The sequence below is a fragment of the Lampris incognitus genome, chromosome 3 (genome assembly GCF_029633865.1).
Source record: "Lampris incognitus isolate fLamInc1 chromosome 3, fLamInc1.hap2, whole genome shotgun sequence".
NCBI lineage: Eukaryota > Metazoa > Chordata > Actinopteri > Lampriformes > Lampridae > Lampris > Lampris incognitus.
In genome coordinates this window covers 68,701,667-68,713,916 of record NC_079213.1, presented here as the reverse complement: position 1 = coordinate 68,713,916, position 12,250 = coordinate 68,701,667, and the positions used below count along the sequence as shown (strand labels likewise).

Sequence of the window (12,250 nt, the reverse complement as noted above, 5' to 3'; positions counted from 1 at the left end):
TGCCTGTCTGTCTGTCTAAATGTCTATCTGTCTGCACGTCTGTCTGTCTGCACATCTGTCTGTCTGCCTGTCTGTCTGGCTGCGTCCTTCTCTGTTTCTTCTCCAACTCTGGCCTGATCTGTTATGGCCTGATCTGTTATGTTGTTTGTCTTTCATCCCCTCTCTCTTTTCAACTGACACTCACTCCTTTCCTCCTCCTATCCTTCCTGAAACCACAGCTCTCTTTCCCTCCCTCTCCCATTTCCTCCCTCCCTCCCTCTGAGTGCGGCTGTCATCCTTCTATCGTGGCAGGTGAGGCCATAAAGCAGCGGGCAAGACAAGAGAGGGATGGGGGGCAGGAGAGGGATGGGGGGCAGGAGGAGTGAAGGTGGGAGAAACAAGGTGTGTATGCCTGTATATTGGCGTGTGTGTGTGTGTGTGTGTGTGTGTGTGTGTGTGTGTGTGTGTGTGAGAGAGAGAGAGAGAGAGGAAGAGATGAACGATTGTACAGATATTTGAGGAGAGAGGATGCAAGGCCTTGAGTCACACACACATCACACACAGACACACACCCACACGCACAGCCATTAATCTCAGCTCGAGTGTAAATGTGCTGGGGTGTTAAACAGCAATGTCTCGAACCTCCAACTGGTGTCGTTACCGGGCCTCATGGACAACACACACACACACACACACACACACACACACACACACACACACACGCACACACACGCACACACACACACGCACACACACGCACACACACACACACACACACACACACACACACACACACACACACACACACACACACACACACGCACGCACGCACGCACACACACATAACTCATCATGTCACCTCAGAGGCCAGAAAAGTTCATTCCTTAGTCAGCTCCTCTTACACAAACGTACAGTGGGGGTTCATCTGGGTGATTTACAGCGTCCAGTTGATATTAGAGAGTGTAAGGTGTCTACTGTGTGCATACCAACCACTTTTCCATTTAAGTCAACTTCATGACCCTGTGTGACTCGTTCCCCTTGCCTGTCCTGTTCCTTCCCACTGTTCCATCGACTGAAAGAAATGACCAAGCTTGGTCTTAAAAGATGGTACTGGTAAAAGCTACGGCATACATATCTATATCTATCTATCTATCTATCTATCTATCTATCTATCTATCTATCTATCTATCTATCTATCTATCTATCTATCTATCTATCTATCTATCTATCTATCTATCTATCTATCTATCTATCTATCTATCTATCTATCTATCTATCTATCTATCTATCTATCTATCTATCTATCTATCTATCTATCTATCTATCTATCTATCCACTACCGTTCAAAAGTTTGGGATCACCCAAACAATTTTGTGTTTTCCATGAAAAGTCACACTTATTCACCACCATATGTTGTGAAATGAATAGAAAATAGAGTCAAGACATTGACAAGGTTAGAAATAATGATTTGTATTTGAAATAAGATTTTTTTTACATCAAACTTTGCTTTCGTCAAAGAATCCTCCATTTGCAGCAATTACAGCATTGCAGACCTTTGGCATTCTAGCTGTTAATTTGTTGAGGTAATCTGGAGAAATTGCACCCCACGCTTCCAGAAGCAGCTCCCACAAGTTGGATTGGTTGGATGGGCACTTCTTTGAGCAGATTGAGTTTCTGGAGCATCACATTTGTGGGGTCAATTAAACGCTCAAAATGGCCAGAAAAAGAGAACTTTAATCTGAAACTCGACAGTCTATTCTTGTTCTTAGAAATGAAGGCTATTCCATGCGAGAAATTGCTAAGAAATTGAAGATTTCCTACACCGATGTGTACTACTCCCTTCAGAGGACAGCACAAACAGGCTCTAACCAGAGTAGAAAAAGAAGTGGGAGGCCGCGTTGCACAACTGAGCAAGAAGATAAGTACATTAGAGTCTCTAGTTTGAGAAACAGACGCCTCACAGGTCCCCAACTGGCATCTTCATTAAATAGTACCCGCAAAACACCAGTGTCAACATCTACAGTGAAGAGGCGGCTGCGGGATTCTGGGCTTCAGGGCAGAGTGGCAAAGAAAAAGCCATATCTGAGACTGACCAATAAAAGAAAAAGATTAAGATGGGCAAAAGAACACAGACATTGGACAGAGGAAGACTGGAAAAAAGTGTTGTGGATGGATGAATCCAAGTTTGAGGTGTTTGGATCACAAAGAAGAACGTTTGTGAGACGCAGAACAAATGAAAAGATGCTGGAAGAATGCCTGACGCCATCTGTTAAGCATGGTGGAGGTAATGTGATGGTCTGGGGTTGCTTTGGTGCTGGTAAGGTGGGAGATTTGTACAGGGTAAAAGGGATTCTGAATAAGGAAGGCTATCACTCCATTTTGCAACGCCATGCCATACCCAGTGGACAGCGCTTGATTGGAGCCAATTTCATCCTACAACAGGACAATGACCCTAAACACACCTCCAAATTGTGCAAGAACTATTTAGAGCAGAAGCAGGCAGCTGGTATTCTATCGGTAATGGAGTGGCCAGCGCAGTCACCAGATCTGAACCCCATTGAGCTGTTGTGGGAGCAGCTTGACCGTATGGTACGCAAGAAGTGCCCATCCAATCAATCCAACTTGTGGGAGCTGCTTCTGGAAGCGTGGGGTGCAATTTCTCCAGATTACCTCAACAAATTAACAGCTAGAATGCCAAAGGTCTGCAATGCTGTAATTGCTGCAAATGGAGGATTCTTTGACGAAAGCAAAGTTTGATGTAAAAAAAATCTTATTTCAAATACAAATCATTATTTCTAACCTTGTCAATGTCTTGACTCTATTTTCTATTCATTTCACAACATATGGTGGTGAATAAGTGTGACTTTTCATGGAAAACACAAAATTGTTTGGGTGATCCCAAACTTTTGAACGGTAGTGTATATAGCACAAAAAGTAAGGAAATGTGTGTTTGGTAGATTATGTCTTTGTTGTAACAATGCTTCTTGGCAATAAATCTTCTATCAGGCAGCTGATTGTCAGCAGCTGGGGTACCAGAAGCTCAAAACAGGAGTCAATAGCAACAGCAAAATAAGCTGTTTGGCATTGGCAGAGAAGATCTGGCAAATTGTCATGGGCGCAACCAACATACTCAGCTCTGCTGCTCATCCCACAAATGCATGTTCCTTACAAATGTGGCGCCATTTAAAAGGGAAATAAACAGGCTTTCCAACGGTATAAAATTTATTGCCAAGAAGCATTGTTACAACACAGAAATAATCTACCAAACACACATTTCCTTACTTTTTGTGCTAAGTTTAGATATAGATAGATGCATATAGATAGATATAGCTAGCTAGCTAGATAAATATTATCAGTAATAGTGCTATATGTGTGTATGTATCCAAATGGATACTACTCATTTTTGTTACTCATTTTTAACTTATACGCGTTAAGTATGGTTAATGAGAGTAATACGTCATTGTGAATACACAGTGATTGAGGGAGGGTTAATTGGAAACGGGCCCTATATGTCCACCTCTCTGCCTCGAGGCGGCGCTGCCACAACCACCTACTGGGTCAACATGTTGCCGGCTGCCATAACTGGGAATGCTGCATGGTCTCAGCGATGTGGTCTGGGAGGCGGGGAGTCTGGGCTTGTGAGGAGATCTGCTTGTGAACTCATCGTAAAACACAAAATGTTGCCAACTTTGCCTCAAAAACAAACAAACATTGTCATGATGATATTAAGGGTGTCATTGTCCCCCCCCCCCAACTATAAGAAATTGCATGGTCATATAAACTATACATGCATTATAAGCACTTCAAATAGTGTTCCGCCCTAAACAAGCCTCTTTACCCTTCAGCCCTCTCTTGACGTTGGAGGCGAGGAGAGAGGAGTGCGGCAGGGCAGAGAGATGGAAGGAGAACACTTGAAGTTGAAAGCGAGAGAGGAGTTGGCATGAAGAGATAAAAGTGAGAGAGGTGAGGGCGTGAGCGAGGGGATGCAGAGGAGGGCGATAAGCGTGGGAGATAAGAGAAGAAGGGAGGAGAGGTCGACCGAGTATAGAGAATGGAGGAGAAGAGAAGGGCGGGGGGAAGGGAGCTCAGCAGAGGATAACGGATGGGATGAGGAAAAAATGATGAAGAGAGAGGAGGCGAAGACGGAAGAGGACAGGAATGGGGTACGGAGAGAAGGGCGGGGGCGAGGAAGAGACTAGAACGGCAGAGTACAGGAAAGCCGAAGGGGAGAGGGGAGGGGGAGGAGTGGAGGGGGAGAAAGAGAGGAGAGGAACAAAAGAGAGATGGTTTAAAGGGAGGGAGGGGGGCAGATTTGTCTGTAACAAATGGATCAAAGTGACAGGAAGGGGGGCGGGTGTGGGTGGGGGGGCAAGACACTTTGCTTTTGGGGGACTGGATGCATGACACTGTTTTCTGCAGATCCTGTGTGTTTCAGACCCAGAGCAGCGCGTGTGGAGGAGACCTCCGGGGACTCCCGGAGAAGCCTGCACGTCACACCTCAGGATCTGATTACTGTGGTGTGTGTGTGTGTGTGTGTGTGTGTGTGTGTGTGTGTGTGTGTGTGTGTGTGTGTGTGTGTCTGTGTGTGTGTGTGTGTATTTTAGTGTGTACATGTGAATGAGAAAGAGAGTGTGTCTATCACAGTGTGTATCTTTTTGGTGGGTGACTCAGTCTGAGTATTTGAATATTGCTGCAGCTGCACATATTTGTGTGTGTGTGCGTGTGCTTTGTGTGTACCTGTGTGTGTGTGTTTGTGCATACGTTTGTGTGTGTGCATGTGTGCATATGTGTGTGTGTTTGTGCGTGTGCTTGTGTGTGTTTGTATGTGTGGCTGTGTGTGCATGTGTGTGTGTGTGTGCATGTGTGTGTGTTTGTGCGTGCTTGTGTGTGTCTGTGTTTGTATGTGTGCCTGTGTGTGTGTGTGTGCATGTATGTGTATGTGTGTGTGTGCATGTGTGTGTGTGTGTGCGTGCTTGTGTGTGTCTATGTTTGTATGTGTGCCTGTGTGTGTGTGTGTGTGCATGTATGTGCGTGTGTGTGCATGTGTGTGTGCTCGCGTGCGTGTGTACATGTGTGTGTGTGCGTGCTTGTATCTGTATGTGTGCCTGTGTGTGTGTGTGCATGTATGTGCATGTGTGTGTGCATGTGTGTGTGCTTATGTGTGTGTGTGTGCGCGCGCGTGTGTGTACATGTGTGTGTGCGCGTGTACATGTGTGTGTGTGTGTGTGTGTGTGTGTGTGTGTGTGTGTGTGTGTGTGTATGTGTGTTATCTCCATGGCCTGTCATGGCTACATTCTTTCAGGGGTTCGTCATTGTGTAGCAGAAGACAGCGAGAGGCGGTTTTCAGAACGTGTGCCGTGACGTTATAAGAGTTGTGTGTCATGAGCCTGCCATCCAGACGCACAGCAACTCGTCCGTGTGTGTCTTCCTGCAGCGTGTGACCCTTTGTGGGTCCCAGACGATCATGTGACCCTTTGTGGGTCCCCGACGATGATGTTGAAAACGAGGAAGAAGCAGCTTTGCCGGCTTTGCTCATCAGCTGTTGTGTGAAGAACAGCTGCAGTTAGTGTGTGTCTTATCTATCGTAAACCTAAAAGTTCCCCCATGATTCTTAGTGTACTGATGAAGTATCACACACTCCCCACCCGCTGTCATCGTTCTCAATACCCGGAGCCATCAGTCTGCACACAGCGCTGTTTAAAACGAGACCGCGGGTTGGGAGGTGGGTGTGTGCTCCAGCAGCAGTCGTTTGTGTAGCTGGAGTTTTTGTGCCCTTTGTCTATTTGTTCGCTAAAGCAACCAAAGGGAGGGAATAAAGTGTAGAAGTGATTGAAGCCAGGTGTGTGGGGGGCTGAGGGGGGAGAACAGGGAAGAGAAATGGGGAGCGAGAGAGACGTGAAACCGCAGTTTTTATATATTGTCTGGTTTTAATTTGGGTGGAGTCATTCAGCAGGTCACCAGGTGGGGCGCCACTTGAGCCTGTAGAGAGCTGCCTGTGTGGAAGAGAGTTTGTGTGTGTGTGTGTGTGTGTGTGTGTGTGTGTGCGCATGTATTATTTTTGAGTGTGTGTGTGTGCACGTGTGCATGTGTGTGTGTATGTATTATTTTTGTGTGTGTGTGCATCTGAGTTTGTGTGTGCATGTGTGTGTTGGTGTGTGAATGTATTATTTTTGTGTGTGAGTGTGCATCTGAGTTTGTGTGTGCATGTGTGTGTTGGTGTGTGAATGTATCATTTTTGTGTGTGTGTGCATCTGAGTTTGTGTGTGCATGTGTGTGTTGGTGTGTGAATGTATTATTTTGAGTGTGTGTGCATGTGTGTGCATGTGTGTGCACGTGTGTGCATGTGTGTGCATGTGTGTGTGTTTGTGTGTGCATGTATTATTTTTGAGTGCGTATTTGCATGTGTGTGTGTGTGTTGTGGTTCCATCTTTTGTGTTCATGCAGAGCAGCAAAGGCAGTGTGCCTCTCTCTACCTCTGTTGTGTTGTGAGGAAGCCTTTCTCTACCTGTGTTGTGTTGTTGGGAAGCTTCTCTCTACCTGTGTTGTGTTGTTGGGGAGCCTCTCTCTACCTATGTTGTGTTGTTGGGAAGCCTCCCTACCTGTGTTGTGTTGTGAGGAAGCCTCTCTCTACCTGCATTGTGTTGTTTGGAAGCCTCTCCCTGCCTGTGTTGTGTTAGGATGCTTCTCTCTACCTGTGTTGTGTTGTTAGGAAGCCTCTCTCTACCTGTGTTGTGTTGTTGGGAAGCCTCTCTCTACCTGTGTTGTGTTGTTGGGAAGCCTCTCTCTACTTGTGTTGTGTTGTTGGGAAGCCTCTCTCTACCTGTGTTGTGTTGCTAGGAAGCCTCTCTCTACCTGTGTTGTGTTGTAAGGAAGCCTCTCTCTACCTGTGTTGTGTTGTTAGGAAGCCTCTCTCTACCTGTGTTGTGTTGTTGGGAAGCCTCTCTCTACCTGTGTTGTGTTGTTGGGGAGCCTCTCTCTACCTGTGTTGTGTTGTTGGGGAGCCTCTCTCTACCTGTGTTGTGTTGTGAGGAAGCCTCTCTCTACCTGTGTTGTGTTGTTGGGAAGCTTCTCTATACCTGTGTTGTGTTGTTGGGGAGCCTCCCTACCTGTGTTGTGTTGTGAGGAAGCCTCTCTCTACCTGTGTTGTGTTGTGAGGAAGCCTCTCTACCTGTGTTGTGTTGTTGGGAAGCCTCTCTCTACCTGTGTTGTGTTGTGAGGAAGCCTTTCTCTACCTGCGTTGTGTTGTTGGGAAGCCTCTCTCTACCTGTGTTGTGTTGTTAGGAAGCCTCTCTCTACCTGTGTTGTGTTGTTGGGAAGCCTCTCTCTACCTGTGTTGTGTTGTTGGGAAGCCTCTCTCTACCTGTGTTGTGTTGTTGGGAAGCCTCTCTCTACCTGTGTTGTGTTGTTGGGAAGCCTCTCTCTACCTGTGTTGTGTTGTGAGGAAGCCTCTCTCTACCTGTGTTGTGTTGTGAGGAAGCCTCTCTCTACCTGTGTTGTGTTGTTGGGAAGCCTCTCTCTACCTGTGTTGTGTTGTTGGGGAGCCTCTCTCTACCTGTGTTGTGTTGTTAGGAAGCCTCTCTCTACCTGTGTTGTGTTGTGAGGAAGCCTCTCTCTACCTGTGTTTTGTTGTAAGGAAGCCTCTCTCTACCTGTGTTGTGTTGTAAGGAAGCCTCTCTCTACCTGTGTTGTGTTGTTAGGAAGCCTCTCTCTACCTGTGTTGTGTTGTTAGGAAGCCTCTCTCTACCTGTGTTGTGTTGTGTTGTGTTGTGAGGAGGCCTCTCTCTACCTGTGTTGTGTTGTGAGGAGGCCTCTCTCTACCTGTGTTGTGTTGTGAGGAAGCCTCTCTCTACCTGTGTTGTGTTGTTGGGAAGCTTCTCTCTACCTGTGTTGTGTTGTTGGTAAGCTTCTCTCTACCTGTGTTGTGTTGTTGGGAAGCCTCTCTACCTGTGTTGTGTTGTTGGGAAGCCTCCCTACCTGTGTTGTGTTGTGAGGAAGCCTCTCTCTACCTGCGTTGTGTTGTTGGGAAGCCTCTCTCTACCTGTGTTGTGTTGTTAGGAAGCCTCTCTCTACCTGTGTTGTGTTGTTAGGAAGCCTCTCTCTACCTGAGTTGTGTTGTGAGGAAGCCTCTCTCTACCTGTGTTGTGTTGTTGGGAAGCCTCCCTACCTGTGTTGTGTTGTGAGGAAGCCTCTCTCTACCTGTGTTGTGTTGTTAGGAAGCTTCTCTCTACCTGTGTTGTGTTGTAAGGAAGCCTCTCTCTACCTGTGTTGTGTTGTTGGGAAGCCTCTCTCTACCTGTGTTGTGTTGTTGGGGAGCCTCTCTCTACCTGTGTTGTGTTGTTAGGAAGCCTCTCTCTACCTGTGTTGTGTTGTGAGGAGGCCTCTCTCTACCTGTGTTGTGTTTTTAGGAAGCCTCTCTCTACCTGTGTTGTGTTGTGTTGTGAGGAGGCCTCTCTCTACCTGTGTTGTGTTGTGAGGAGGCCTCTCTCTACCTGTGTTGTGTTGTGAGGAAGCCTCTCTCTACCTGTGTTGTGTTGTTGGGAAGCTTCTCTCTACCTGTGTTTTGTTGTTGGGAAGCTTCTCTCTACCTGTGTTGTGTTGTTGGGAAGCCTCTCTACCTGTGTTGTGTTGTTGGGAAGCCTCCCTACCTGTGTTGTGTTGTGAGGAAGCCTCTCTCTACCTGTGTTGTGTTGTTGGGAAGCCTCTCTCTACCTGTGTTGTGTTGTTAGGAAGCCTCTCTCTACCTGTGTTTTGTTGTAAGGAAGCCTCTCTCTACCTGTGTTGTGTTGTAAGGAAGCCTCTCTCTACCTGTGTTGTGTTGTGAGGAAGCCTCTCTCTACCTGTGTTGTGTTGTCAGGAAGCCTCTCTCTACCTGTGTTGTGTTGTTGGGGAGCCTCTCTCTACCTGTGTTGTGTTGTTGGGGAGCCTCTCTCTACCTGTGTTGTGTTGTGAGGAAGCCTCTCTCTACCTGTGTTGTGTTGTGAGGAAGCCTCTCTCTACCTGTGTTGTGTTGTTGGGAAGCTTCTCTCTACCTGTGCTGTGTTGTTGGGAAGCCTCCCTACCTGTGTTGTGTTGTGAGGAAGCCTCTCTCTACCTGTGTTGTGTTGTGAGGAAGCCTTTCTCTACCTGCGTTGTGTTGTTGGGAAGCCTCTCTCTACCTGTGTTGTGTTGTTAGGAAGCCTCTCTCTACCTGTGTTGTGTTGTGAGGAAGACTCTCTCTACCTGTGTTGTGTTGTGAGGAAGCCTCTCTCTACCTGTGTTGTGTTGTTGGGAAGCCTCTCTCTACCTGTGTTGTGTTGTTGGGAAGCCTCTCTCTACCTGTGTTGTGTTGTTAGGAAGCCTCTCTCTACCTGTGTTGTGTTGTGTTGTGAGGAGGCCTCTCTCTACCTGTGTTGTGTTGTGAGGAGGCCTCTCTCTACCTGTGTTGTGTTGTGAGGAAGCCTCTCTCTACCTGTGTTGTGTTGTTGGGAAGCCTCTCTCTACCTGTGTGGTGTTGTTAGGAAGCCTCTCTCTACCTGTGTTGTGTTGTAAGGAAGCCTCTCTCTACCTGTGTTGTGTTGTGAGGAAGCCTCTCTCTACCTGTGTTGTGTTGTCAGGAAGACTCTCTCTACCTGTGTTGTGTTGTGAGGAAGCCTCTCTCTACCTGTGTTGTGTTGTTGGGAAGCTTCTCTCTACCTGTGCTGTGTTGTTGGGAAGCCTCCCTACCTGTGTTGTGTTGTGAGGAAGCCTCTCTCTACCTGTGTTGTGTTGTGAGGAAGCCTTTCTCTACCTGCGTTGTGTTGTTGGGAAGCCTCTCTCTACCTGTGTTGTGTTGTTGGGAAGCCTCTCTCTACCTGTGTTGTGTTGTTAGGAAGCCTCTCTCTACCTGTGTTGTGTTGTAAGGAAGCTTCTCTCTACCTGTGTTGTGTTGTGAGGAAGACTCTCTCTACCTCTGTTGTGTTGTGAGGAAGCCTCTCTCTACCTGTGTTGTGTTGTTGGGAAGCCTCTCTCTACCTGTGTTGTGTTGTTAGGAAGCCTCTCTCTACCTGTGTTGTGTTGTGTTGTGAGGAGGCCTCTCTCTACCTGTGTTGTGTTGTGAGGAGGCCTCTCTCTACCTGTGTTGTGTTGTGAGGAAGCCTCTCTCTACCTGTGTTGTGTTGTGAGGAAGCCTCTCTCTACCTGTGTTGTGTTGTTGGGAAGCTTCTCTCTACCTGTGTTGTGTTTTTGGGAAGCCTCTCTACCTGTGTTGTGTTGTTGGGAAGCCTCCCTACCTGTGTTGTGTTGTGAGGAAGCCTCTCTCTACCTGTGTTGTGTTGTTAGGAAGCTTCTCTCTACCTGTGTTGTGTTGTAAGGAAGCCTCTCTCTACCTCTGTTGTGTTGTGAGGAAGCCTCTCTCTACCTGTGTTGTGTTGTAAGGAAGCCTCTCTCTACCTGTGTTGTGTTGTTGGGAAGCCTCTCTCTACCTGTGTTGTGTTGTTGGGGAGCCTCTCTCTACCTGTGTTGTGTTGTTAGGAAGCCTCTCTCTACCTGTGTTGTGTTGTGAGGAGGCCTCTCTCTACCTGTGTTGTGTTGTTAGGAGGCCTCTCTCTATCTCTGTTGTGTTGTGAGGAAGCCTCTCTCTACCTGTGTTGTGTTGTGAGGAAGCCTCTCTCTACCTGTGTTGTGTTGTTGGGAAACTTCTCTCTACCTGTGTTGTGTTGTTGGGAAGCTTCTCTCTACCTGTGTTGTGTTGTTGGGAAGCCTCTCTACCTGTGTTGTGTTGTTGGGAAGCCTCCCTACCTGTGTTGTGTTGTGAGGAAGCCTCTCTCTACCTGTGTTGTGTTATGAGGAAGCCTCTCTCTACTTGTGTTGTGTTGTTGGGGAGCCTCTTTCTACCTGTGTTGTGTTGTTAGGAATCCTCTCTCTACCTGTGTTGTGTTGTGAGGAAGCCTCTCTCTACCTGTGTTGTGTTGTGAGGAGGCCTCTCTCTACCTGTGTTGTGTTGTTGGGAAGCCTCTCTCTACCTGTGTTGTGTTGTTGGGAAGCCTCTCTACCTGTGTTGTGTTGTTGGGGAGCCTCTCTCTACTTGTGTTGTGTTGTTGGGAAGCTGCTCTCTACCTGTGTTGTGTTATTAGGAAGCCTCTCTCTACCTGTGTTGTGTTGTTGGGAAGCCTCTCTACCTGTGTTGTGTTGTGTTGTGTTGTGTTGTGTTGTGTTGTGTTGTGTTGTGAGGAAGCCTCTCTCTACCTGTGTTGTGTTGTTAGGAAGCCTCTCTCTACCTGTGTTGTGCTGTTGGGAAGCCTCTCTCTACCTCTGTTGTGTTGTGAGGAAGCCTCTCTCTACCTGTGTTGTGTTGTGTTGTGTTGTGTTGTGAGGAAGCGCTGTGAGCTGTCACTGAAACCCCCACCGCCGTTTTTGTGTTTTTTTTTTCCACTAATTTGTTTTGCTGTTCTCTGTCCCGGCTCTTAATTCCCGGGCTGAAGCACAGATGTTGACTCCCCTCCCGTTCCCCGTGTTCAGAGTTACAACCTTGCAAACGGATACGCAGACAAATGTCCTGTTACGTACGACACTCTGCCAGCCGCGAATGACCAAATACCCCGCACTCGGGAAGATGGCCGTTTGGGTGGTAACTGCTTGGCACCGAAGGACTCTCCCGGGAAAAGTGATGCAGTCCGGGGCATTCAGAGCAGCCAGCTGTGGAGGAGGGAGGCAGATGTTGTTGGCAAGTCTGGAGAAACAAATGTGTTCTGTGCTGCCAATCAGATATTGAGGCTCAAGTTCGTAAAAGGCATTTATTTGCTAAAACAGAAATGGCCAACAGTCATGTTCAACCCCGCGGGGTTTTGTGTTTTTTGTGGTGGTGAACACAGTGCTAACATTACAGCACCGGTGATGCTTTTTTCATCCCAAATGGATCGGCTGGATTTTTTTGTATTGCAGTTAGCTTCCATCAGTTAGCACCCATCAGTTAGCACCCATCATTTACCACCCATCACAGTAAATGAAGCAAACACAGCATCTTCCAGTCAGCTGTGATGAGAGCACCAGGCAGACGTAACAAACTTCCTGTTTCATGATTGTTCTTCGTTGTGTGGATTGTTGATCTCTTTATTTCTCCTTTTTGTTGTTTTTTCCATCTCCATTTACAGTGCCTTCAGCCATGCAAGGAATTGTGGGAAACCAGAAAGGTGCTGCCACCAAAGTCCTGTGAGGTAAGGGAGGGAAGTGTATAAATGTGAATAATGAAAATAAGCTGTGTGTGTGTGTGTGTGTGTGTGTGTGTGTGTGTGTGTGTGGATGGAAAAAGCCTGTG

The 12,250-nt window shown here is 47.3% G+C and overlaps 1 protein-coding gene across 1 annotated transcript in view; it reads left to right on the top strand.

Annotated features, from left to right (window-relative positions):
• anos1b (anosmin 1b) overlaps positions 1-12,250 on the top strand; it is a 64,767-nt gene that overhangs the window by 25,054 nt on the left and 27,463 nt on the right. Inside the window, exon 3 of the mRNA XM_056277768.1 lies at positions 12,087-12,149. Within this exon, the coding sequence (XP_056133743.1) occupies positions 12,087-12,149 (63 nt within the window). The remainder of the gene's footprint in view (positions 1-12,086; positions 12,150-12,250) is intronic.